Below are 27,353 nucleotides of genomic sequence, written 5' to 3'. Positions count from 1 at the left end.
GCACCGAAATGAGAGGCAGCACACCGGCCGGACTGGTTCACTCAGATACAAGTGATAATGTCTCCTCCGTGCATGTGCTCTCATAATTTCATTCCTTGAGACGCGTCATCTCAGAAAAGGACGACTGTTATTCCTCAGTGGTGAGTACACACACAGACACACACAAACACACACACACACACACATACACAGCCTCCTCAGGGCTTATTACACAGATGATAAAGGCATGGTGTGTGTGAGTGTGAGGGAGGATGAGTGAGGTACCAGTGCGCAGGATGTGGTTGGCCAGTGAATGATGAAACACTTCACATGGATGTCATGCAGCCTGGGCGGGAGGCACAGGACACTAATGTATGCGCATTGCTCACAGAACAAACTGTGCCACACCGAGCCACATGGCCCCGGTGAGCTTTGTTGGCTTGATTATTTTTATCCTTTTCTTCATCCGCATGTTCTCTTTGTATCCCGTCGGCCCGTTTACTGACTCGTCATTCCTGAGTCATGTGCAGACACACACACACACACAGACACACACACACACAGAGGAGAAAAAAACCGCTCCTCGTCTTTACGCGCTCTCTCAGCCTCACATCCTCACCCTCAGACACATTCATGCATTCATATTCACGCATTAATCGCGGTGCCACTTCCATTACCGCCTCCATAATATCTGCAGTGAAGGTTACTGAGCATCAGCCTCCTTTTGGCTGCTCCATTCACTGGATTATGAAACGACGGCCTTTGCCTCATACAAACCAGGCTAATCTGGAAGCGGTAAAGGAAATCTATTAATCACTTAATCCTCCGCTTGGTGAGAAGGAGGGGAGGCATGTGGGGTTTCTGCAACATGCTCGCGCCCCTGATGCGTTTTTATGAAAATATTTATGGCTGAATTATTGCGTAAAAATGAAAAGCAGGACGCCCGAGGATGCTGATTTGCAGACGGTGATGTTGCGCACCTTAACCCGCCTCAGGGCGCGCACTGTCCACACCCTTGAATCTTTTCCAGCGATATTTATAGTCAGAATCACAGCAGGAGATATTAATGTGAATAAATGATGATCGTGTACAGGAAGATGTTTTGCTTCCACCCTTGTGGTAAGGCAGCCCGCGCGTGTCTGCTCACATCCCCGTTTGTATTTTGGAAGTTGATACCCTTTTATATTTGAGGGCTTTCCCGATCCCATCCAGAGAGCTGCGGAGAAAAGGAGTGTTTGGGTTCATATGCAAATGGCCTCCTCCCTTCAATTATTAAGGAGGATGGAAACGTGATCGACCTGTCAGTATCCACATCAGCCAGTCACTCCCTGACCTTTCTTTCTTTGCTTCAGAACAATGACTTGTAATAAAATGATCCTCATTCAGTGAGTGTGCTGCCTCAGCCAGACACGTGATCTCCATGTGAGTTCTAACTCTGCGTCCCCGGATAAAGCAATAATTCTCTGGATGGACTTTTTCCCCACAGTCCGGCCAGGCCAGAGAAAAAGATCAGTGTCAGGTCAAAACAGGAACAGTTCTGTTATAACAGGATGTCATATGGGTTTACACGAGATATAACAAGATGAATAAGTAGGCTGTAACAATAACAAAAATGTGTCACAGAAAGTTTCACATTAAAAGAAGAGAAATAAGTCAGTTTTTGTTGTTGTTGTTGTTGTTGTTGTTGTTATGGTGGTTGTTATGGTGGTTGTTGTTATATCAAGAAATGTGTCTTGATATAACATAAAAACATCTTGTTAAAATGTAAATATCTTTTTATTTCAAGAAACTTTTCTTTATATATCAAAAGTTTCTTGTAATAACATGAAAACATTTTGTTAAGACATCAAAACATTGTTATAAGAAGAAAGTTTTATTGTTGTATCCAGAAACTGATACTGATCAGTTTTGTTTTCCTGGCGTGGCATCAATAAGCTTCCGTAGACTCAGATAACTAAATAAATAAATAAACGTATGATTATAATCAGGCAGAAACACCTCACACAGTTTGAGCTGTTGAGATAAATCCAGTCTTTTTAAAACAAGGTTAACAGAAAGTCAGTTCTCGTCTCCATCTGCCAGAGTCAGCATGTTTTTGCTTATTCAAAGTTAATTCATGTTAAAACCAGTCAGACAGAAATGTATGAAGGGAAATTAGAGGCTGAGAGTCAAGACACAAAACTGTAATGCTGAGCAGCGACTCATCAAATGTGTCAAAGCTCTGACGCAACCTCGTCCATAATTTTCACTGCTGTTTTCTCACTGTAATCTGTATATGTCCTCCTCTGTCCCACAGACTCTTGGTGATAATGAAGACATAGGCTAAACCACTTCCTGATCACTCAACCTGCACAAACTGTCTCAAACCTCACCGGGCACTTGAACCCTAACACCTTTAAACTCTCAGCTTTGCACAGCCAAGGTTCAGAAAGTGACTTTTTCCCAGACGCCGGCCCTGCCCTTCAGCCTGCCAACTTATAAAGACGTTCCACCCCTCGCCCTTGTTTGCTTTATCAAATGCCCAAAAACAGCAAGGCCGTCAAGAGAGAGCTTGACGACGATGTCACAGAGTCTGTCAAAGACCTGCTTTCCAACGAGGACGCCTGTGACGATTCCTTCAAGAAGACCTCGCTGATCGTCAACAACCATGAAGGGGAAGGGAAAGAGTGCGACGTGGAGGAAGGGGGCTCGGACGGAGAGGAGGAGGAACGCCCGGCCTGGAACAGCAAGCTCCAGTACATCCTGGCCCAGGTTGGCTTCTCTGTAGGCCTGGGCAACGTCTGGAGGTTCCCCTACCTGTGTCAGAAGAACGGAGGGGGTGAGTTCCCGCCAGCAGCCGACAAATATAATGATGATGATGATAGTCATAAGAAATCATAATTCACTAATTTTAAAAAACAGAATCATTTGAGGGACTGTTCTTTACCTGTGAGGGCGGGGAGGGTTACTGTCAGCCCTCATCACACTGAGGCTGACGAACATGTGCACAGTAGGAGTGGGAAATATGGGAAAACATAATGATGATAGTCATAAGAAATCATCCTAACATTATCACTAACTTTAAAAAAGAGGCATTTAAGGGACTGTTTGTTATTTACTGGGGGGAAGGGGGTGGTGCAAAAAGTGGGAGGCATGTCAAATTATTTTTTTAAGCACTGGGGAGGAGCTTATAAATTTTATTTTTGGCTTAGGGAAGAAGCATCAGAAAACAAACAAATATCCAAATCTGAGCTTAAAACGGTGATGTTTCATCAAAATCACTTTATTCTACGTCTCGTTTGGCCAAAAAATATAAACTGTTTTACCAACAAGAGTGGAGAGGCTTTTTTCAACTCCAGGATTTCGTCTTCAACTTTTAACTGTCAAACACCGAAGGGTAAGTTTTAAAAATCTAAATTTGTATTTATTTTACAGCGGATTTTTAAAGCAAACATGTAGGAAGGAAGGCGTGATTTGACACCATCTATCACAGCCAAAAACTGTAAAAACTTAAATTATCGTTGGACTTTCAAATTTCCGACAATCCCTGGACACAACATGTGCAACAAACACTTCCGTCAGGGATGAACATAACCAAATCTGACCAAAAATAAACCATTTCTACGAAGTAACGAGTATGAACGACAATAGTGAGAAACCAAGGCTTCCTTCAACTCCGGCATTTCTTCTTCGTCTTTAAACTTTAAAACATCAAAGGGTAAGTTTTAAAAGTCTAATGTATGGAGGTGGAAGGGTCATGGATTTTCCACTAGTCACTCAGGGAGGCCCAAAGAAAATAAATAAATAAAGAACAGTCCCTTAAAAAACAAAATTTTGACAAATATATGAAGTTTATGAATGAATGAATGAATGAAACAAAATAAATCTTGAAGGATTTTCCTCATGAGTGCACCTCACTATGATTCATGTGTGTATGACTCAAAGGATATTTCTGGTTATAACAATGTGGCTGTGTTCTGGCTGATAATTTGTATCGTCGTACTCACCAGAGTAAATCTGCAAACATCAGTAAAACAAAGTCCAGCAGGACAAGAAACACAATCATTAAGATGATGAAAGAGGTTATAAATAAGACAACAAAAGGACAGACAGTGATGGTAACTGTTGGTTATAACGATTCAAAGCTCAGGAAATCTGTACGTCTGTTGCAACAAGAGACCAGGAAGTCTGTCTGTAAACTGTGTGAATACAATTTGGGTTTTGATGCAGCATCTGATTTCTTTTTAGACACATTGTCAGATCTTAGCAATTAACTCAACGATGTTAGCACCAACAGAAACCACGGCCAAAACTGTGAAATTAAGACTCAGGTTGTAATTAGCAACATCAGAGTCAACCCAGAGACGGGGCTCGACAATTACGGTTGCCAAAATGCCACTGGCAACCATTTCAAGAAACTGGCAACCAATTCTTGGCGTTAAGTTTCAATCAGTGGAACCACATCTTGACATATGAGAAAAAGGGACAGCAAAAAGCAAAAATAGCACCTCCCAAAAAAGGTACTTTTTTTTTCGAATTTGTTGAATTAGTGATATTTCTATTTTGCTGTTACAGTCAGAACAGGAACCACGCTGCACGCTGCCAAACTGAAAGTCGGGGATAGTTGAACTTTTAGCGGCAAATAGCAGCCAGAGAATCCCCGCAGCCAATCATTAAACAGCGTCCTCTCTGTGACACGTTGACCAATGTTACACAGATGCCCTTCCCAGCTGAAACACATAAACACAACTCCCAGTCACAGAAAAATATAATTATAGTGGCGAGCCACACTTCGCAGCTGTGTGGTTTGTTTTCTGTGCAACCCGTCATTACAGAGATTCTTTTACGTCACATTTTCACCATTAAGCTGACACATAACTGCATAACTACACTGCAGTATCTTAATTACTCAGATTATGAGCTGATTTAAAATGGCAACCATGTTTTCAGTTTAGGCAACCAAAAGCAGATGCCTCATTGCCAGCTTGTCAGTGCTGAGCCCTGCACAGATTATTTCACATGACACTGACATGCCGACAGACTAAGAACGACACAATATGAAACCAGGGCCGGATGAAAATTTAGCATCAAAACAGGTAAACTACAGAGAGAGCATCAGGATAAGATATTTCAGAATAAATGCAACTGTACAGTCTGTCTGGTTTGTGAGAGTGTAGAGATCTGAGTGTGCGCACATCTGTGTGTCTGTCTGTGTTGTATATGTTGTTACAGAGGACAAACGAGGACAGAATAAATTATGGATGTGATGCACTTCCACGGCCTTGTAGACAAACAGAGCCGGATTGCATCACTGTTTTTTTTTTTTTCCAGTCACACAAATGTGCCTGGAATTGGATTTCCATACTCTCAGTCAGTGCAGTCTTCATGGTTTCATTTTTCACGCTTGTATGTCGGTCCAAATTTCACAGAATGATCATGTAGCTTTTATTATAACATGTTTACAGCTTGTGTGCAGGTCCTGTAACGTCTCAGCAGTGTTCAAGTGAATGCATGTCAAAATGTGTTAAGAAATATGATTGTAAGACAGATCATCCAGTCTCCTCCAAAAAGCCAAAATTTGTAAACAGGTTTCAGTTCTTGGACATTTAAAAGATTCCTCACGATTAGTCCTTTAACGCAGTGGTTCCCAACTGGTGGGTCATGGTCCTAAAGTGGGTCACGGGTCCATTCTGAATGGACCACTGATGACTTGGAAACATTTCCAGCACATAGCTTTTATTTCGAAGTGTGGTTTCCTGCTGTAGAGTGACTGACTGACGGACAGCTACTTAACAGAGACAGCAAACTAGCTTGACGTCATGGCAAAACACAAGTATGACATTGAATATATTAAACTGTGTGAACCTTTAACCAATGACTCAGCAGAAATCTGGACCCTGAGGCTGAACCAGCTGGAAACCAGCACATCTAGACTCCACATGAAGCACACAGACGCAAGTTTAATGTGCAGTGTGTTCAGTACTCTCTGTGGAAGTGTGTGTAAGACAGATGGGGAAACACAGTTCCTTCCTGTTTGGTACCTGTCTGTTAAAACCAGCCTGCTCAGTGACCTTCAGGGTCGACGGTCATGTGACCTCCTGTCAGTGTTCAATCTGCATCATTTGCATCGAACTCTGCTGTCAACATGTGGGACACCTTCCTGAGAGCAGCTCACGACTGTAGTCTAATAATAACAAGACTGAACCCTGCTGCGATCTAAACCACATTTCCCACAATGCCTTCAACTTCACTTGATTTAAAGTGCTCGTCACCTGAAACGATCTCCTCGTGTTGTTGTGTCGCAATGAGGACTCGCTGCTGGGTTATTACTCTGACGTGTGTGCGTGTGTGTGTGTGTGTGTGTGTGTGTGTGTGTGTCCTGAGAAGGTGAAGAGGTGCTGCACTTCCCACCTGCAGATTATGTCTCAAGAAAGCTGATTAAATGAACCCGTCTCAGACTGGCTGTCCAGACAGGATATAATCTCTCAATCCAAGTCATCATTAACAATGTGCGTGTGGGCTTCACTGAACCACAGCAGCTACAGCTACAGCTCCTGTTACAGTCCAACTCCCGAAAAGTCAAGGAAAGAAAGGCAAACAAACCTTGGTAAAGAATTAAAAGGAATTCTCGCCTATTTCAACATCCGGATGTAGAATAAGTTGTTTAAAACTCACCCGTATAATCTGCTGCCTCTAAACATTTCCTTATCACATATGATATTATCATAGTTCACTCAGTAGTCTGTGAACATGCTGAGTGTGTGGTTTGCAGTCGGGCTGAACTATCATGATATTATCATCTATTACCTTATCATGATATTGTGTTGCAGGGGCATAAATATAGACGGTGCAGGCAGTGCGGTTGCAGTGGGGCCCGTGGGGTGCACAGTGGGATTCTTCTCTCACTATTAAATGCTAATGTAGTAACATACAGTGAAAAATCTTGGAGAAAAAAGTCGATGAAATTGGCCCATTGAGAGAAGACGTTCAACATCGAGTCTTCATATCGTTGAAAATTACAGTTGGAGGAGAGGTGGGGTTGTGATGGTGGTGGGGGTCTGTGGTGGATGTGAGGTGTGATGGATGAAAGTGGGGTGACAGTTTGAGAGACTGAAGTCTGTGTCTGTGCGTAACCACAGTGAATCATGTCCTTATGAGTTTGTTAATGTACTTCATTTGCGTAAGATCCATCTGTAAGTGTGTGTGTGTGTGTGTGTGTGTGTGTGTGTGTGTGTGTGTGTGTGTGTGTGTGTGTTCAGCTGTGATCACGACCTCTCTCTAACTCCTGTCATGTTTTCAGGTCTGTTTTAAACAGCTCTGGTCGCCCTGCTGTGTTCAACTGTAATTAGATTAAAATGAGGCAGATCTTTGTGTGTGTGTGTGTGTGTGTGTGTGTGTGTGTGTGTGTATGTGTGTGTGTTTCATCTTTTATCTACCCACTCCAGGAACCTGTGCGTATCGTGTCCCGTGTTCATACATGTGTACGTACATCAGTGTCTTTCATCTTCTTACTACAGTTTATTTCCTTTTATGGCTGAATGTTTGTCGAGGGGGTGTTTGTGCTCCGAGTGCTGGATCCACTGATTGTTCTCATCATCACTTTATCCATCGTCTGCATTAATTGTTTCGTTTATGAAATGTCAGAAAGTAGTAAAAATTGTCAGATCAGTGACATCATATTCAGCAGAGAAAGAAAAACATTGGCCTCTGCCGCGCCAGATTTTTTAAAAAACAGAAGATGTAGCTCAACAGCTCACCTACATTTTTTATTCTCCTCCATTCAATCATACGTTAAGGTGAGCAGTATTTCAGGTCGTGTTGTTATAGTAATTTGTTCCTCATTGCTCATACTACAAGTATGCAAATCACCCACGCCCGTTGTCGTTGTACATGTAGTACTGCTACAACACAGAGATGTCAATCATGTGGACAATGCCTCGACTGGATCAACCGCATATTTACTGCCAGTGATCTGTGTAATAAAAGTAAAGAGAGAGCTGGAAACTATTTTAAGAAAAGATGAAATGCGCTCTCATCAGGCTGTTTGCTTTCTCAAAGTGCCATCAAAGTGTTCAAACGTCTAGCGGAGACTGTCGAGGCTTTTAGAAGACAATAGAAACCAGAGGGGTTTTTGATGCTGACTGATGCCAGAGCCTCTTCCCAGAACCAAGCGTGTACTCAGTGAACCAGAAATAGAGGTTTTAATATTAGAAACCAGTTAATATACAAACAAACCAAACAACAGAAGCACACATTTACTTCCCCGCCTGTGACCACTCCCATAACGCTGAACCTGGGAGGGACAGCAGGACTCAGGATGTGAATGAACGTCCGGCCAGATGGAACAATAAATGCGGCTGAAGCAGGGATGAAACTTATCTTAAAAACAATACACCCATGGCGGAAGTTTTGACGCCGTCATCAATGACTCACTGCAAACATTACAATACGTCCACCCGCCAATGTTAACATTTAATGTTGTGGTTCAGCCTGTTGAAGGAAAGGAGGGGGAAATTTTACAAAAGGGGATTTTTACATCATCACTGTCGTCAGTGTGACTTCAAAAAGTGTGTTTTAAAGAAAAGATTGTCTGGTTTTTCCACAGTGGCCGTGCACTTTTAAAATGATGCAACAGTTTCTAACAGATTTCCATGGCCTCTCAAAGCCTTCAGCACACACACACCCACAGGAACCTCACGTGAGGAAAAAGAAAAACCTCCCACTGCAGCGTGCATACCTACATCGCCCTTTATCCAACAAGAAGATAAAAGCTGCATTATTTTACAATCTGGTGCCACTGATCACGTCTAACCACCGGCCATTTCTTCTCAACAAAGACTTTTAGTTACTCTCGTCCTCTGCCAGCCGTCATGTGCCCGGCAGTCTTACTCTTGACTGTCACAAGAGATGTGCCCCCCTGTGTTTTATCACAGCACACTATTACAGCCTGTCTTAATGTTAGTCATTTGCCCGGAAACCTTAGTTCTAGAGAGGAATGTCGTCTCTGCAGAGCCTCAAAGTGATCCCACTGTAATTTAGATAATTTTAGACTTCAGTATATTTCCTGGTTTCCAGAATTATTTGATTGCACCACACACCAGGGGGGAGGCACTAGGTGGAGACACACAGATGCAGCTCAGCACATGAGTGTGTAGTAATTTCAGTGTGTGTGTGTGTGTATGAGGGAGATTATGAGACAGATACTGTTAGAGAGCTTTTATGCAAATATGTCACCATCGGGGGGACGTTATGTGGAAGTATAGTTAGAGTTTAGGAAGCTGCTGTGTGAGTTTGAATGTAGCACGTGGCAGTCAGAGATGTGAAGGTGTGTGTGTGTGTGTGTGTGTGTGTGTGTGTGTGTGTGATGCCCATGTGCTCGTGGGCTGCATTCAGGAACTGAAATGGTGTCAGCTGCGGCTTGTAGCTGTCTGATGACACAGTTTCCCTTCTTTGCATGTGCTTCCTTTAACTCGCTGTCTGTGTGGTTTTGACTGACAGGAGCCTACCTGGTGCCCTATCTCATCTTGCTGATATTGATCGGCATCCCGCTGTTCTTCCTGGAGCTGGCGGTGGGGCAGCGGATCCGCAGGGGCAGCATTGGGGTGTGGAACTACATCAGCCCTCGGCTGGGGGGCATCGGCTTCGCCAGCTGTGTGGTGAGTGACACAGTACAGTCAGGCCCCATCACACAGAAAGGGTTTTGCAGGGTGTAAAATGTGTGGCTTTTTTTAAAAAAAAAAAATTCAATGCCCCTTAAAAAACGCTTGCTGGACCTTTTTATTGTTGCCAGGCAACCACCCAACTTTCATATTAAAGTATACCTTGAAACGGGTGTATTGCTGCAGCCCCACTGTGTGTTACGAAATTATACAAACTGTAACCTGAAACTATTTGTGGCGTCTCTGGTGTCAGTTATAAAGCTTTCTAAGGAAAAATGTGGTGAAACACAGGAAGTGATGTAATTCATGTTTCCAGCAGCGGCTTTAAATCAGCAGCACAAATGAATGAAACAAAAACATGATGATATTTATCTAAAGATGGCTGAAAAGGAAGCTGTGGCTCCATACTCAGAAAATAAAGACTCCTTTTGCAATAAGAAAAAGAGACGTCAGTGTACTGAACACATGTGGAACAATGTTTGTCACTATTCTGATGATTCAAACATCTTCATCACATCATTTGTGGTTTTGTGCGTCCAAACTTAACTCCCCTCTCTTCGCTGCAGGTATGCTTCTTCGTGGCTCTCTACTACAATGTCATCATCAGCTGGAGTCTCTTCTATTTCTCCCAGTCCTTCCAGCAGCCTCTGCCGTGGCACGAGTGTCCACTCGTCAAGAACAAGACCAGTACATGTGAGACACAGTCAGACATGTTAGGACCAGATTCACTCAGTACGATTACCTGCACAGTTGACCTATTACGTCACAGACCAAACAATGGACAAACAAGTTAGCTACGGTTAGCTAGCAGCTAACTGGTACCATGGTGGACAACTTTACAGCTCTGTACATTTGGTCTGTCCAAAAAGTCACAGCTCTGGATGTAGATTTCTCCATGTTGTTACCGGCTTCTTCTTCTCTTACACATTTAATGCTATTGGACTTCTGGGTCAAAGCCCGGGGCGGAAACTGTGGAGCATGCTCAGAGTGCCTCGGCCAGTTTGGGTCTGATTGACTGTATACATGCAGGAGTCACATGATCTGGGTGTGTTAGTCCCACTGTGACAAATTCACTTTATTGTGACACAATAAATCAGTTTTCTCTGATGTCATGTAAACGTACTGAGTGACCAATCAGAAGGCTTTTATAACACTTTTCATCAGAGGTACACATGACATATAGGCTGTAACTTCCTCCGTTTTGTCTGTAGACGTGGTGCCTGAGTGTGAGAAGAGCTCGGCCACCACCTACTACTGGTACCGCGAGGCCCTGAACATCTCTGACAGCATCTCTGAGGGCGGAGGACTCAACTGGAAGATGACCTTGTGCCTGCTGGCTGCCTGGTCCATGGTTTGCCTCGCCATGATCAAGGGGATCCAGTCGTCTGGGAAGGTAAAGAAGAGATTTGATTCTGTTAGCATTTTTAGTTTTGGAGAAAAGATGTTCATGAGAGGAGGAGAACAGAGGGACAGGCTTACTGCAGCTGCCCTGCAATCCCAGCAGCTTGGCCTATATAACTGCTCCAGTATAACTCTTGTACCCTGCAAACTGTGAAACAGTGACAGAAACAAAAGGTTGTTTTCTCGCCCAGTTTTTTCTTTTCTTTTTTTTTTTTTTTTTTTAAATCCCCTCACACTTAATTAGCTCACTTTAAGGTAGAGGCTTACAGAGTGCTAACTGCACCAATGCCTGGTCTAAAGACGCTAAATGACTACTGTAATGTGACTTGACAAATTTTTCTAATGATACAGTCTCAGATGTGACCCCAAGAGCTCATGTGATCCTGTGTGGGATTTCTGTCTTAATGTACTTTAGCTTAGCAAAGCTGACAGTAGCGTGACTAGCATCCGGAAGGATTAGCCCGCTGGGTAAATGTTGGCGTTTGCTTGAAAACTCACCCCGCTCCTCCTCTTTTCTTTTACAGGTGATCTTTATCATTGCACAACCCCTCATGTCATATGATAAGCATTAGCCGGGGCTCCTCCAAGGTCACGGTCGAGCTTAATTGGAAGAATGGTCGCACTTGTTAATCTTTCCGGAAAAAGCTTTGATGAGGAAGTCATTTGATTTTGGTATTATCCCCACCTCTTATCTCAGGTCTGGGCTCAGATACAACAAAGTGTGCAGTCAAAATGAATATACTGTATTTCAGGGATCACATTTTTTTGGCTGCAGTGGAGTAAAGTCTTACAGAACTTAACTCAATGAAATGAGTCTTTGTAATCGTGCCAACATCAGAGAGAATTAACACCCAGCTCTGCAGCTCCGTTTGGGCTTTTAAGCCTCTTTTAGCTCATTATTTTGGTTTTACAGCACATTTACTGTACGATTCAGTCTTAGCTGCATTCATCGACCAATGTAATGTTTCTACAACAAAGGCTCTGACAGACACACAATACACAACCTGTCCAGCACCAAACAGTGGAGACGCAAAGTTAGCAGTGAGCTGGTGGAGACAGTGGAACATAGCTGCCAGATGTTTTTCTCAGGAGCTGGTGGAGACCAAAGCAGAGCTGAAAAGAGTGAACTCAACGTTTTTTAAGCCAGTTGTGGTGGCTGAGTATCTGACAGCTTTTTAATGTTTTCTTGGCCAAAACAAAAGATGCAGCTGATGATATCAAGTGCTGCAGGGATGATGTGTTTAGTCGGACAACCAAGGGATCGTTACCTCACCATTTTTTTAAAGGTTCCTTGAGGCTAACCAGGAAGTAAGCATCACACAAGATCATTTTCACAAATGATTTTTGGAGCATAAATTCAATCACTAGAAGTAAAACACTAATGTTAGGCTATAAACAAATGACTACAGAGTCACATGACTCAATGTTGCCACCACAATGAGGCTGTAAAGCCGTTTAGCCACTTGTTAGCAGCCGCCTTTTTGAGACATGTAAAAGCTTCTGAATTCGCAGGATGAGTCTTTAAACATTTGAAACTGTTTTATAGAAAGAGAAAAAACAGGGATCTCGATTAAAAAATACTTTGATACTGATTGAAAACAGCAAGAGATAGCTACATGATTGATTAACGCGGGGACACAGGATAAAAACTGGGAAATGTTTTTTTCATGTCATGGGGACTCTAAACTTTGGGTCAAAAAAATGTAGGTGAAAGAGACTAACAGGTCAGAGTGAACGGACCTCTCATTACACTGTAACTCTTTTGTAACGGAGTGGGAAAGACGTCCATCTCCGGCTAAATGAGTTTTCCCACCTTTGATCCAGGCTCTGTCCTCAGCTCAGGTCTTATCCAGGCAGCTGTCTGCTGTTTACTTGACACCACCGAGCCCTTGTCTTTTGTGTCGTGTTCACCACAACAGCAGCAGACAAAACAACAGAGGTGCTTTAATCTCAGAATGTGCCGTGATGGTTTTGCGGTAGGAGACAGTCTCATTTCCCCCCCGACTGCTACATTCTGCTGCCTGGCAAGAAATGTCACTGATAACCACAATCATTGTCACAATCTATCCCGACTGCCGCTCTGTCAGAGGAGCTAGATAATGTTCAAGTCCTTCACTGCCGTTGGAAAATACGATGAACTGCTAAAGATATACAGTGTTTATTTAATATGAAAAAGAAATAATGGTTAATTTTTGTAAAGCTCCAAACAGAAGCAGCCGAGCTGCTGGTTAATTGTACAGTTTGAGCCAGATGGTCGTCCTCCAACTACCTGGTGTGTCTGGATGGCCTTTTCAGTTGGCCACAGTAGAAATGGGCCTGAACTTTCCCTCGCAGGGGCCGGCTGGAAAGTGTCTTTGAAGTTTAATCAGCGCTGTGCGGCACAAAAGAATATTAATGCCCTCTCTCCACACATGTTCACAAAAGCCTTTTCCAAGGAATATCCCTGCTGCCATCTGCATTTCTCTCCTGTTCAGTGTGTGTGGGTGGGCGTGAAAGGGATCAGGACGTTTTTGGTTGCCATGGTTATACGCGCTCTTTCGGCTTGGCTTGATTGTCAAGAGTGTGGCCAAAAAAAAAAAAGAAAGAAAGAGAACAGGGAGGCACGATCATGATGGGCAGAGAAGGGGCCTGTCATTTGGTAAAATTATAGTGAAATTAATCAAAAGTGTTTGAAAGTAGCTGAACAACATTCATAGTAACCAACTACTGTATATGCCAAATAATATAATGAATAATGTAATGTTTCAGATGTAAAATAACATTTAAATTACATCTTATTATTAAGGAGAGAAAGTGTGAAAACATATTTTTTAATGATTTGTAATTAATAATTAACTTTATTTTAATTTAGAAAAATAACATTGATTTTATTATCCCAGTAGGCTGCCAAAAGTTAAATTTATATTTGTGAAATTTATAATTTATATAAAAAACACGATACTTGACATCTGTGTATCGATGCGTATTACAACACAAAAATATTGCAATACGTTAATGTACGGATTGAACGATTAAGTTAACAATATTACCCTATCCACCTGGGTGTCTCCCTTCAAGGATGCTAACACGTCTGTCGTTCATCGTGTGAACACCTGTCCTGTAGAATCAGTTTATAAAGATAATGGCGCCGTTCTCAGAACATGACCTTTGGGAGAAGCACATACTATCTGCCATGACACAAAACCTTTCATAATACAAGTCTCCGTTTTGATAGAACATAGCAGTGAGGTTACAAAGGAGCAGATATCTGCGTATCACACAAAATGTTTGGCTTTGTGCTGACCAAGGCCACGACGGTGCAGCGCTGGGAGGGTTTTATCAGAGAAGAAAAGCTGACAAGCTGCAGCTGTCAAAACCTCAGAGAAGAAATGCACTTTGGTTCTGACATTTGACTTTATATTTAGGGATTTATGTTGGTTTCTGTGTCCATTTCCTTGGGTTTCACAATTAATGACCAACTTTGTATCTGTGATGTCGTCAAGAAATCAAGTTTAAAGCCTTTTCTTTGACAATGAAAAGGAAAAACTTTGTGGTTAGGGATTGTTCTTTATTTATCAGAGGAGGGGGGTTGCTGGGGAATGAGTTAATTGTCCCTTCTCGAAGCTACAGATATTTTTCCTTGAGCCTCCCTGAGTAACTGGTGGAAAATCCATGACCCTCCCTCCACCATAAGCTAGATTTGTATAACTTCCTGTTTGAAGTTTGAAAGTTAAAAGTTGAAGACGAAATCCTGGAGTTGAAAAAAAGCCTTGGTTTTTTACTCTTGTCTGATTAGTTCGTGCAAATGGTTTATTTTTGGACAAATTATAAATGTAGAATAAAGTGATTTTGATGACATTTTACTATTTAAAGTTCAGATATTTTTTTTTTCTGACAGAAGCATTCATCACACGTGTCAAAGGACTGTTGGAAATTTGAAAATCCAACAATATATATATTTTTTACAGTTTCTGGCTGTGATTAATGGCACCATTTTGGCGATTTGTACATAAGACATGATTTTTAAAGACAACTTGCATGTTTTCTTTAACAATCTGGGGTAAAATCAATATAAAATACAACAGTTTAAAGTTATATGCCCCGCCCCTCAGCCTAAATAAAAAACATCAGTCCCTCCCTAGGGCTTAAAAAATTATTTGACATGCCTCCCCCTTTCTTCACCATCCCTCCCGCCTCATAGATAACGTACAGTCCCGTAGGCTACTACACAACAGGGAAGTCCCCAGTATGACTTCCTGTGGGGGTAGAAGCTGTTTAGGTTTAAAAACTGTCCATTATGAGAGAACAAGCTGGAGGACAAACATAAACTCCCGAGCACTACAACAATCCCTCATGTGTCTGAGACTCACAGCTTGTTTTCGCCTCTGATCACGAAGAGAAAATCACCACACTCCCTACCTGAACTTTCAGGTATCTGAATGAATCCTGCTTTAGGTTGAATCATCCTTTTCCCTGTAAGCCAATACGTAACACAGTCTCCCTCAGAGCTACATATGGACCACCATGTAGGAGACGCAGTGTCTCTGAATCACCAACTCTGCCTATGACTCAACCTTAAACCATCTCCCAGTGCTTGCACCCACACCCACTGCCAGCACAGTAAACCCACGTGTCACAGCGTAGCGGCTGAGTCAGGCCTCTCAGTCTTTAAGTACCTCCACCTAGTCTACAAAGAGACGCAGGAAAAAAAAAAGACGAGAGGCCCGCTGTCTAATTAGCAGGATAATTGGACAAAGGGTCTTATAAAGGCTCAGCAGCTACCAGCTCTGCCTGGAACCCTGCTGGTGTCGTTTACACAACTTTCACGGTACATTAAGTCATCACCACTCATACATGCAATGTTATTATCTCAGATACATAAAGCAAAAGTTTAAACAAAATGTGTCCAACTTTTAACAGAAATAAGAAACAAAAGAGAAAAAACTAAAGTTTACTTTCTCCTGTAATGAAATACCATCAACTTAAAAACTCTCTTTTCTAAACAATTTCATGACGAGTTATTGTCATCAACACCGCAGAGACAGTCGGGCAGTAAGTTCACACCACATGTATTTTTACAGTCAAGAAACACACACACACACACACACACTTCTGACAGGAACTGAACAGCCATTATTTTCTCTTCATCACCACATTTTTGAACGCGACTCAGTAATTTAGAAACTCAGGATAACTGGCACTGAGCGACACGTGATTCACATCAGAAGTGGTCGACTCAAGTCTGTACTGAAGAGGTACAACATAATCTGACTGATCTTGAAACTAGTTTATTGCCATCAGCAAAAAAACCCAAAACAACTGAATTTAAATGCAGCTTAGTTTGATTTTTTTCAACAGATTGTGTTTAACACATTTGTCCTTATTTTTAAAAGTTCACCTCTGATTACCGTTTCAATTATGCATCAGTTGCTTGTAATAGTTTCATGTCTTCTAAGACTCAGAGGAGGCGTAAAATAAAATATGCAGAGTGACTTAATTAAAGTGCAGACTGAGCTGTGTGTGGTGAACACTTAATAAGAGCGAGCTCCAGGTCACACAGATTAAAATGAACTAGTTCATGTTCATAATTCACAATTTGAATTTTGAACTGAAATTCATAGTCACAAAAAAATAATTTAGTTTATGATCACGTTTTCCATTGTTTTAAATAAACTGAATCTTGTGCTCATTAACTTGCAAATATTTCTAAGGACTAAACTGATGCTTTAACTCGATTTATCATTTTAAAGTTGTTGCAGATGTCACTGATGTTTGGACGTGCACAACTTGCACGTAAATGTGAGATTTTGTACAAATCTGAACTGATTTGTTCATAAAAGTCCTTCAAATAATATCTATATGAACTGGCTTCAGCAGTCACTGTAGCTTTGTTGTCCTAGGTGCCATTAACGCGCTCCGTTTGTGTGTTCATGCACAGCACTGAGTCGGACTGCAGAGGTTTGACGTCTTCTAACAGGTTGTTTTGTTTGCCTGCAGGTGATGTACTTCAGCTCCCTGTTCCCGTACGTCGTGTTGATTTGCTTCCTGGTTCGGGCTCTGCTTCTGAAGGGCTCCGTGGACGGGATTCGACACATGTTCACACCCAAGGTAATGCACGTTTCATGCAAACGTTTCTCTAAACTGTGAAGGTACAAGTTCAGAGAGATGAGGAAAAAGTCTCTGTGAGATACTCAGCCACAGGAGGGAGATCGTGATTGCAGGGCTCAAACAATTCTTTTCTTTGTAGATTAATCTGCTGATTTTTTGGTCTATAAAAGGTCAGGAAAAAATGAAGGTGACGCCTTCAAATGTCTTGTTTTGTTCAAACAACAGTCCAAAATCTAAAGATGTTCAGTTCACTGTCACTTATGACAAGAAAAAAGCATCAAACTTAACATTTGAAAAGCTGTAACAATAGATGTGACTGATTTCTGCTTTAGCAATGACTAAAATGATATATCGACTATCAGCGATCGATAAATTGTCTCAGCTCTGCTACATGTCGACACACTGCTGTTGTTTCCTCTCCTTAATACTGAACATCAAGCAGCTGCTGTTGAATCCACTCACTGTTTACAAAAAAAGGTGTCTGAACTCAAAATTTAAATCTACGCTGTAATAGGCCGGCTCCTCGGCAGCAACAAGCCAATGGCACCTCAGGCTGTGGAATCATGTCGCCATGGAAACAGGAGTTACCGAGGCTTTATGTAACCAAGCAGCAGGAGAGGCTCGCTCACAGCAGACTCTGTCTGTCTCGTGTCTGCTCAGTGTCCTCGGCTGACATCTTACAGCTTCAAACATCGCGTCCTGCCTCCATCTTCTGTGTACCTGCGGACATCAAAGTCCTGCTGCGTGTGTGTTCTGCTCTGCGCTCACAACAGTTTGAGACCTTTGTGATAGAAAACTGCACTGTGGAAACTGTCAGGACGCCAGGTGTCATCTGGCAAGAGGGTACAGTGAGAGTCTGTCAAAGACAAACAGAAGAACATGTTACTGTGGTCAACTTTTAAATGAGGACCAAAATTTAAACTTTTAAAGTTTTGGCTTTACCTTTATTGTCACTAGAGCATTTTTATCTTGGAGTCAGGTGAAGCACAAAACACACAGGCTTAGCATAAAGCATATGAATATGTGAAACATGTTCAAAATCCCCCACACCAGCTCAAATAAAACATCCAGCCATTGATGCCCCACCTACAGCTGAACAACTGTTGCTCAAAATTCAATATATCTAAGTTGGAAAAAGCAGCTTTTGACGACAGTGTTAATTTGTTTGTCAAATTTTAATTAATTTTTATCAAAGATGACACCAAGATTTCTGGCCTGGGCATCAAGGGTTTGGCGCCAGGGGCCCTAGGTGGTTTGCTATACCCCTGATGGAGTTGGAGGGGCCAATTAAGACCACCTCTGCCATACTATCATTTAACTGAAGACAGTTTTTTGGCATTCAAGAGTTCACATCTTGGAGGCCGTCCAAGAGGGGCCCAACTGTGTTGTTACTGTTATCACCTGGTTCTAATGGGAGGTAAAGCTGAGTATCATCTGTATAGCAGTGTCAGGTGATGTTGTATTGCATGGAAGATGGAGCCTAAAGGGAGCAAAAAAACGAGCAAAGAAGATGGGTCCCAAGAGGGAGCCCTGGGGTGCACCACAGGTGATGGGAGTAGAGGAGGAGAACAGGCTTCCAGTTTGGACAGAGAACATTCCAACTGTAAGGACCAGACCATCTTGAGCGCCAGGTCCATTCCCAGGGTAATGGACCAGGATGGCTCAGGAAAACAGAATGGTCAACGATGTCAAGAGCTGAGCTGAAGTCTAAACGAATGAGCATGGCACATTTACCAGAGTCAAGGGACAGCAGATCATTAGATACTTTAAGCAGAGCTGACTCCATGCTGTGGCGTGCCCTGAAACCTGGTCATGTGCTATAGTGATAAAGTATTCAGTCAGTGTGATAAAATGTTGATCTTGTTTTAAAGAAATTCCTGTGTAAGAAAATAACAGTGTTCACAGATTTGCAGATTTCTGTTTCCGTCCTGAAAACAATCACCTATATAAACAGATATGACCGTATTCTTTCAGTGACAATCCTAAATGTAGACTGTGTTTCCAAACTAAGCTGAACTCTGCCTGTGTTGTTTTTTAGTTGGAGATCATGTTGGAGGCCAAGGTGTGGCGAGAGGCGGCCACGCAGGTCTTCTTCGCCCTGGGCCTCGGCTTCGGCGGCGTCATCGCCTTCTCCAGCTACAACAAGCGGGACAACAATTGCCACTTCGATGCCGTCTTGGTGTCTTTTATCAACTTCTTCACCTCCGTGTTGGCCACCCTGGTGGTGTTCGCAGTGCTGGGCTTCAAAGCAAACATCATGAACAGCAAGTGTGTCGCACTGTGAGTAGCTTCTTCTCACATTTGTGTATTTATAGACTGAAACTGCATTGGCTGCAGACCATCAAAGAGCTGATGTACAAGACGTTCAGGTGTGAATGTGACTCACAGTGAAATGGTGATTGCGGCTTTTTGAAAGGCGAAGTAGCTCTGTTTTTTTTTTTTTGTTCTTTAGACATTGAAAAGCAGAAAAGGAAACAGTTTAGGGGAAACAACTTAGAAAAAAGCTCCTGCAGAATGTGTTCCAATGTTGTTTTAGACTTTCAGACAACTTAACAGTCTCTGTACGTGTTTTCTCTTTGGTATTTTAAAGTATGAAGGTCAACCCACCATTTGCTAAAGCTCGCCCCCAAAAAGTGATTACCCAATCATAGCATAGCAGCCATAACTAGGCACAGCCACAGGTCTGTTAGTCAGCAATACTCTGCATCGAAGACTGGATTTTTAACTTGTCCAAAAACACAGCAACAAAAGTTGACTGTATTAAATGGTGTGTTTACCTGCCCAAACAGGAGCTGCAACTGTTCTGCTACTTAGCTGAAGAACTGTATAAAAGAAGTCGATGTAACCTTACCCATTAGAAACTCGACATTTTGGCAGTCACCTTCTTGTTTTTTTGGGCCAGAAGTGACTATATTTGGACAAGAGGTTGGCTCACACTAACAAAATAACACTATTAATGTCCAACAACCTCAGTCTATGCTTGACACAAGTTACCAGCCTGACGTTGCCAGGTACCACTAAGGTATTAGGTAACGCTACCCATAAATAGCCTGTTTTCAAAATACACTTCTGTTTTCCCAGGAAATGTACCGTTTTCATACAGTCTCTTTCAAAATAAAAGCACTACGTCGGTACAACACCACCAACTGACGTTTTTTCCTTCAACAACAAACACATGTGGTTACGTTGAGCCAACACACACACACACACGTGGTTGGGTTTAGGAAGAAAGAACAGGGTTTGACTTTACAATCTTACAGGAAGGGAACACCGGGTGGAAGTAGGTGGTATTCGGTCGTTTAACTATCAGTAACTTCTCCTGTGGTTTTTTTTTTTTTTTAGGAACACCCACAAGATAGTGACGCTATTGGGGAATGGCATTGAAGAAAGCCTGATCCCCCACCACATCAACCTCACTCAGGTCAGCCAGGTCAGCACTGAAGACTACCACAAGATGATAGAGATCATCAAAGGGGTGAAGGAGGACGGGTTCGACGCGCTGGGACTGGAACCCTGCAGCATTGAGAATGAGCTCAATAAGGTACGTGCAAAAACTGAAAGTCCTGTAAGTAAAGAAGTCTTGGTTACTTCTTTACTTACATGAATATATCAACACTTCACAACACTGCATTCTGGTAAATTTTATGTACCAGTTTATGGTGAAAATGTCCTAAATTTTGTCAAAATAAAAGTCCTGCTACTTTCATGGGGACAAATGCACACGTCCCCTGCGTCCCCCTCAAAATCTACACCAATGGAAGAAACTATTCCTTTAACTACATTAAAACAGCGTCGTCATGTCTTACTCACCTCTCCACTGCTTCAACTTGATGACGTTAAGCAGCTCTTAAAATCCAACACTTTCTGTGTGTTTCACAATAAAAGCTTCCAGGGAAAGGGAGGGGATTATTGCTGCTGAGCTGCTCGCAGGGTTTTAATGTGAAACAAACGAAACATGACAGATGACTTTTCATGATACCTACAAAACAGGGGAATTAGAAATAAAGGTTCATGAGGTCACCATCTCAAATAAAATTGGGGTTAAATAAAGTTCCTGGCCACTATTTTTTTTTTTTACCTCTTCTTCTTCCTCCTGTCTCCCCATCAGGCGGTCCAAGGCACAGGCTTGGCCTTCATCGCCTTCACAGAGGCCATGACCCACTTCCCAGCCTCGCCCTTCTGGTCCGTCATGTTCTTCCTCATGCTGGTGAACCTCGGCCTTGGCAGCATGTTCGGCACCATCGAGGGCATCCTCACTCCGCTGATAGACACTTTCAAAGTCCGCAAGGAATTTCTTACAGGTTAGAGAGACCTCTCAGTACCTCTCCGTTAAGTCATGCAAAGATCAGATGGACTCTAAAGAGCACACATTTGAAATCTTTCTGTGAAGAGAGATTTACTTTTTATACTTTTTATCAGATTTTTGAACACTAGCCTGCAATTTGAAGGCATTTTGTAGAGTTCTGTAAAAGGACTGTGATCCCTGTGTGCCAACACATGTCATGAGTGCAGGATTTATGGAGGCGGTGATGGCAGGGAATCTTGCAGACTTGGGTGGATGCAGGGTTGCAAAAAGTCCTGTGCAAACTTGTTGTATGTTTAGGTTACTTTAGTTTAATCCCTGGATGTCTGTAGAGTCTGAAGCAACTCAAATGGACTCCTCAGCTTCTCCAAAGATTAATGCTTTGGTCTAATAACTATTTACACATTAGAAAATGAACAATGAAATGACATAACAGTGAATCAAACTTCTCATCCATCTCCAGCACTGTGATGTCAGATAAATACCAACAGAAGGAGTTACAACCATAAAAAGAAGCTTGTGCTGTGAGAAATGTCTGTATCATAATGCAGCGTGTGGGCAGCTTCTTCCTGCTTCCACAGAAATTCCTTGAATAAAAAGCTGAGACAGTCTGACAGTCGTCCAACATACCTTTACTCTGCACTCAGAGACTAAAAAAGGATAACATTTCCAAACTGAGCTTTTCCCACAGAGAGAGGAGGAGATGAAAAGAAATATCTTAGAGAATGATCACAGAAAAGCTGCACCAAACTTGATTAATGATTTCTCAGTGGCGGCTGCACACTACAGTGAACAGATGTGGGCCATCCTGCTGCTCCTTTGACTCAAACTGCTTTAAATGGGTCCCGCTCCACTTACGTATGATCCATTTAGCTCCGTTTATCTCGACTCTTCTTATACCAGCTTGAGTGTACACGGGGGGATAGTGGCAATAATTCATGGCACAGGTTTGCTGTTCATAAAGCAGTGCCTTTTACGTATGAAAATAATATGAGTTGAAACGATGTCAGTAAGTTCACCTCATGTATCTGTCAGCTCGTACAGTAACCGACTCTCTGCTCCTCTCCTGCAGTGGGCTGCTGCGTATTGGCCTTCTCCATCGGTCTCCTGTTTGTTCAGCGCTCAGGGAACTACTTTGTGGCCATGTTCGACGACTACTCGGCTACTCTGCCTCTGCTCATAGTGGTCATACTGGAGAACGTGGCTGTCGCCTGGGTCTATGGGATTGACAAGTAAGTACAGGGTGGGAATCACCAGAGGATCCACGATATGATATTATCATGATAATGCTATGGCGATTTTAAATATGCTGCGATACGCTGAGTATTGTGACAAAATATGTTCTGATTTATGACCTTTTTTCAACTGTAAATTTTGTCCCCAAGAGAAAACTGTTTATCTATCTAACATGATAAAGTTTTTAGTCTGTTCATTTCACTGCAGTCATTTTTTTGCAGCAGCAGTAAAATGTGTGTAATGGACTAAAAAAGCAACTGATTAAATTATTCTAGTAGGCTACCTAAAGTTTAAATTGTATTTGTCATATTAATAATTTATATAATAAAAAAAATTGATACTGTGTGACGATACGATACTGCTGCACAAAAATATCGTAATACTTTGCTGTATCGATTTTTCCCCCACCCCCTGGTGTCCACACGTAACCGACAGCTTTCCAAGGAATTTTAAAACTAAATTTAAGACTGATTTTTTCGGCAAATAATATCAAATGTAGTCCTATGCAAAGGCAGTTTAAATCAAATCTGTTTAAATCAACTTCACCTTTTATAATTTGTGATTTAGTTTGATTATTTGGAAAATGAACCCTTCAGACACAGCAGATTCATTTCTGCAGTTTAGATTTAAATATTTTAGTCAAACAATAATAAAAACCTAAAGTTATATATTTATATAGTCTGTAAATGTTACAGCCTGTTCTCATGGCAGGTTTTGTTCCCTTATTTCCACATGCTGTGAATGATTCCTGTAAGAACAAGCTGTCACTGACCGTGGTGACTTTAGGAGGTTAAAAACAAACCCTTTGTTTGCCAAATACTATATCTGGATCACTATTTTTGGAACCATATAAACAGCATGTAAAGGCCATCAGGTTTATGAAGCACTTATATCATGAGACCATTGTGAATTCTTTACCACAAAGTTCTGATCTCACCTCCCGCGGCGTCGCTCTCTTTTCTCTCAGGTTCTTTGAAGACCTGAAGGACATGCTGGGCTTTACGCCGTACCGCTTCTACTACTACATGTGGAAGTACATCACACCCATCCTGCTGCTGGTCCTCCTGTGCGCCAGCTTCATCCAGATGACCATGACGCCGCCCAGCTACAGTGCCTGGATACAGGAAGAGGTGAGTCAACGTCTCCGGCTCGTCTCCCCTGGGACGAAGGTTCAATGGGGGTGGAAGTTCTCCCAAACCTGGAACAAGTAAAAAGCAAATTAAAGAGTTCAAAGTAAACGAGGCAGGAGCTGAAAAAGAGGGGAAAGGCAAAGGTTTTACGTGTTTAGGTGCTCTTAAACTCTGAGACAATTGACAGGATGTGCAGCCTACCACGGAGACATTCAAGCACCTGTTTGATCACATCAAGAGAAAACCAGTCGTTTTAAAAGCTTCAAGGACAAATGGGACAAAGTGTCCCTGCATGGACTCCTTAATTTGTCCAGTGAGACCAACACACCTCAGCTCACTAAAGCAGCTAATTAGTTTCACCTGCAGCTGAACTGACTCAGGGACATGGATTTACCTCACCTGAGTGAGCAGTGATTGGTCATCATTTTGTCTGAAATGCAGACTCTTAATGCATTTAAGCAGATCTCAGGGATGACGTGATGAGGCTGCAACAAACAATAATACTCATTATCTTTAATAAAAAACATTTTGATCAAATAAAAATTTGCACCAAAAGTGTAAAATGGTAAAACAGTCTTCTCCAAACAACACTCTACAGGTCAAATATATTGATTTTACAATAAAAAGAATACACAGAAAGCAGCACATCTTCACATCAGAGAAGCTGAAGCTGGTAAATGTTGGGCATTTTCCCTCCATAAATTAATTTTCTGTTTTCTTTTCTCAGTTTTATAGCTCAGTGTTTTATAACCGGGGCCTGAAATAGAGACTGCTTCTGCTAAAATCATAAAAAACATTTATAGACTAATAAAATATAGCGTCAGCCCTCAGAGGAGCCATGTGACACAATAAAGTCAATATATTTCATAAATGTGGCTGTTTGTTCGTCCGTCACCTCCCGGATAAACTGATCAGGAGATGAACTGTGACACAGCCTGGACAGCTTCTAAAGGAAAAACCTGAGCCAGTGTTTCTGTCAGTGAAAGCAGGGGTAGGAAGAAATCTCCTCTCCCCTCTCTGTCTTAAGCCCCCCCACATGACCACAGGCATGCACATGCTCCATACAGTATCCCAGTGTTTCTGTACATTGGTTTATTATTTTTTTTTATTGTAGAGCAACCAGCACATTCACCTCTCCTGTCCTCACCCCGCTCTCTTTTTGTTTATCAGACCACAAATGAGACAAGCATTAGCTGCTAGCCACCTCACGCTCCCTCCGCCTCGCTCACCACTGCTGTAGGAGAGCAGGTAGCAGATCCTGGGAGAGATCTTCAGTCGGCAGCTGTAGCAGATGATGTTTGGCCTTTGCAATCTCCCCAGTGCCGGGTCTAACCTGTGTAATGGCAGCAACAGAAAGTTTGCTGATCCACCAGAAGGTCGGGGCTGTCTGGTCCCCCCAAGCTGGGGTTTGCATTGGCTGCATACAGGTTGCTACTCGCTCTCCTCCCAGCAAGGTGGTCTGTGGCGGAGGAGAGTGAGGTGGAGGACACGCTGTGGTTCGAGGCTCTTGCTAACATTAGCTAGATGAACATGAAGCTGTGAGCCTTTAGCTCCTGTTAGGAGAAGGCTAAACTATTAACAACTTTTTCTCTTCATCTCTGAAACACTTCACTGAGATTGAGACATATTTTGTTTCATTTATTGTCAGACTCTGTTTGATCAGTCCGTCTTTCTTTTTTGGGTTGCTTAGTGGTGCAGACAGTTGTTGCCGACGCTGAAGTAGCAACTTTCTCTGCAGGATTCTCTGACATTAAATGAGCCATTCATCATCTGAACAGCCAATAGGAACATCCCTCCCTCTGAAAGACCTGTGATTGGACAAAGTTTCCAGTCACAGACTAGATTTACTAAATCCTGAAAACAGAACCAAGAAACAAAAAAGTAACATTTCATCCTCTGACACCAGTTACCAACTTGCTGTTTGTCTCCTGTCTGTCCTCCAGGCCAAAGAGCAGAGCTTGCATTTCCCTACGTGGGGCATCGTGGTCTGCATCTCCCTGGTGGTGGTGGCCATCTTGCCAGTGCCCATTGTCTTTGCCCTGCGCTACTTCAACATCATCGACGAGAACACTACCGGCATCTCTACAGTCTCCTACAAGAAGGGCCGCATCATCAAGGAGACCGCCCGGCCGGGCGAGGACGACGACACCAGCCTGATCCAAGGCAAGTCGCCCAGCGAGGCGCCCTCGCCGATGCCTGGCAACAGCATCTACCGCAAGCAGAGCGGCAGCGGTGGCCCTGACGCGGACACTGCACCCAATGGCCGTTACGGTATCGGTTACTTGATGGCCGACATGCCGGACATGCCCGAGTCGGACTTATAGACTGACTTTAGTAAGCCCTGCCCGGCCGTCCCGGCTGGCCACTCCTCCCCTCCACCCCTCTGCGTGCGTTTAGTTGGCCGTATCATACATGTATATTTCAATTGTACTGTATATTCTTTGTAGATATCGTAGCTGCTCTCTTATTTGTCGTCTCTGAACCTTACATGACTGTCCACCTTTAAAAAAATAAGGTGTGGGAATAAATGTCATCCTTGTCTTACCCCTCACCCATTCGCTTGGCTGCGTCCCAAACTCATCTCTGGCCCCCGCTCCCTCCCTTTGCTGCCTCCTCCTTGTAGATGCTGCAGGAGACAATGTGTGTAAGCAATAAGGTGGATGCTCCACCAGGCCTACTTGAACAAGAATCTGCAAAGAGGAGTCTGCAGAGGAGCGAGTTGAGGGGTCAGGAGGTCACCTTGGGACCGCACCTGTGTCTGTGGGCTGTGTAAATCAAGCCAGCTTCAAGTCCTGCTGTAAAAAATGGTCATGTACATTATGATCCCAAACTGCTGGCCAACAAGTCGTGAGCATAGTAGCAGTTTAGCCGCTCTGGGAGGCGTAACGATGCAAGACGCAGCAGGTCCTTCCTGCTGAAAGTTCAGGTCAACCCAGTTCAAACAGCGAGAGGATGGCCTTTGAAAACCACTCCCATGATTGTTTGAGACTAAAGTGTGCCTAAGTAATTTATATTTGTTTATAGAATACATGATGGACGTTGTATATTTAAGGTATTCTGTAAATATAATATAAATATTATAAATATATTTATCTTGATAGTTTGGATATCAGAACACCATGTTTTTAAGGTTCAGAAGTACTTCAAATCCTTAACCTTTGTGTCTTTGTTTTTTACTAATGTGCTGTCGATGTTTGTGAGGACCGAGTCCTCCCTGTAAATATTTTTTTTTTCCATGAAATGGCTTCAAATGCATCTTTTTTTCCCCGTCAAAATTAAAAATCAAATATGGCCCATACCCTGAAACTCGTGTGATTTTTTGTCCTACAAATTTTAGGTGGTTGCCAAAGCACGTCACTATATGAAAATATATCTTAAAGGTCCACTGTGTCAGATTCAGGAGGATTTAGTGTCATCTATCAGTGAGGATTACGGATTACAACCAGCTAAAACTGCTCCTGGTTGGAATTCCCTTAGCGTTCATTGTTCATGAGCTGAGTCTGTCTCCACCATCCAACAGCATTGATCACACTAACAATGACAACACTTTCACAGTCAGCAGTTCAGGGGTGTGTCTCT

General features: G+C 42.6%; 1 protein-coding gene across 1 annotated transcript; it reads left to right on the top strand.

Annotated features, from left to right (window-relative positions):
* On the top strand, window positions 1-27,353 carry slc6a15 (solute carrier family 6 member 15). The gene is made up of 12 exons (XM_049575242.1): window positions 1-140; window positions 2,276-2,797; window positions 9,457-9,614; window positions 10,184-10,310; window positions 10,829-11,010; window positions 16,995-17,105; window positions 19,144-19,385; window positions 20,448-20,646; window positions 21,214-21,406; window positions 22,481-22,640; window positions 23,612-23,774; window positions 25,718-27,353. The coding sequence occupies exons 2-12, from the start codon at window positions 2,497-2,499 to the stop codon at window positions 26,096-26,098; spliced, it is 2,217 nt and encodes a 738-aa protein (XP_049431199.1). The 5' UTR covers window positions 1-140; window positions 2,276-2,496; the 3' UTR covers window positions 26,099-27,353.

The sequence above is a fragment of the Epinephelus fuscoguttatus genome, linkage group LG4 (assembly GCF_011397635.1).
Source record: "Epinephelus fuscoguttatus linkage group LG4, E.fuscoguttatus.final_Chr_v1".
Taxonomy (NCBI): Eukaryota; Metazoa; Chordata; class Actinopteri; order Perciformes; family Serranidae; genus Epinephelus; species Epinephelus fuscoguttatus.
Note: the sequence above shows the minus strand (reverse complement) of the source record. Positions and strands in the feature narration are given on the sequence as shown.

Excerpts from the sequence above, each read along its gene's own strand:
- slc6a15 (XM_049575242.1), top strand. The coding sequence starts at position 2,497 with ATGCCCAAAAACAGCAAGGCCGTCAAGAGAGAGCTTGACGACGATGTC. Across the intron at positions 2,798-9,456 it reads GTGTCAGAAGAACGGAGGGG|GAGCCTACCTGGTGCCCTAT; the intron begins GTGAGTTCCCGC and ends TTTGACTGACAG. Across the intron at positions 22,641-23,611 it reads TGGGTCTATGGGATTGACAA|GTTCTTTGAAGACCTGAAGG; the intron begins GTAAGTACAGGG and ends CTTTTCTCTCAG.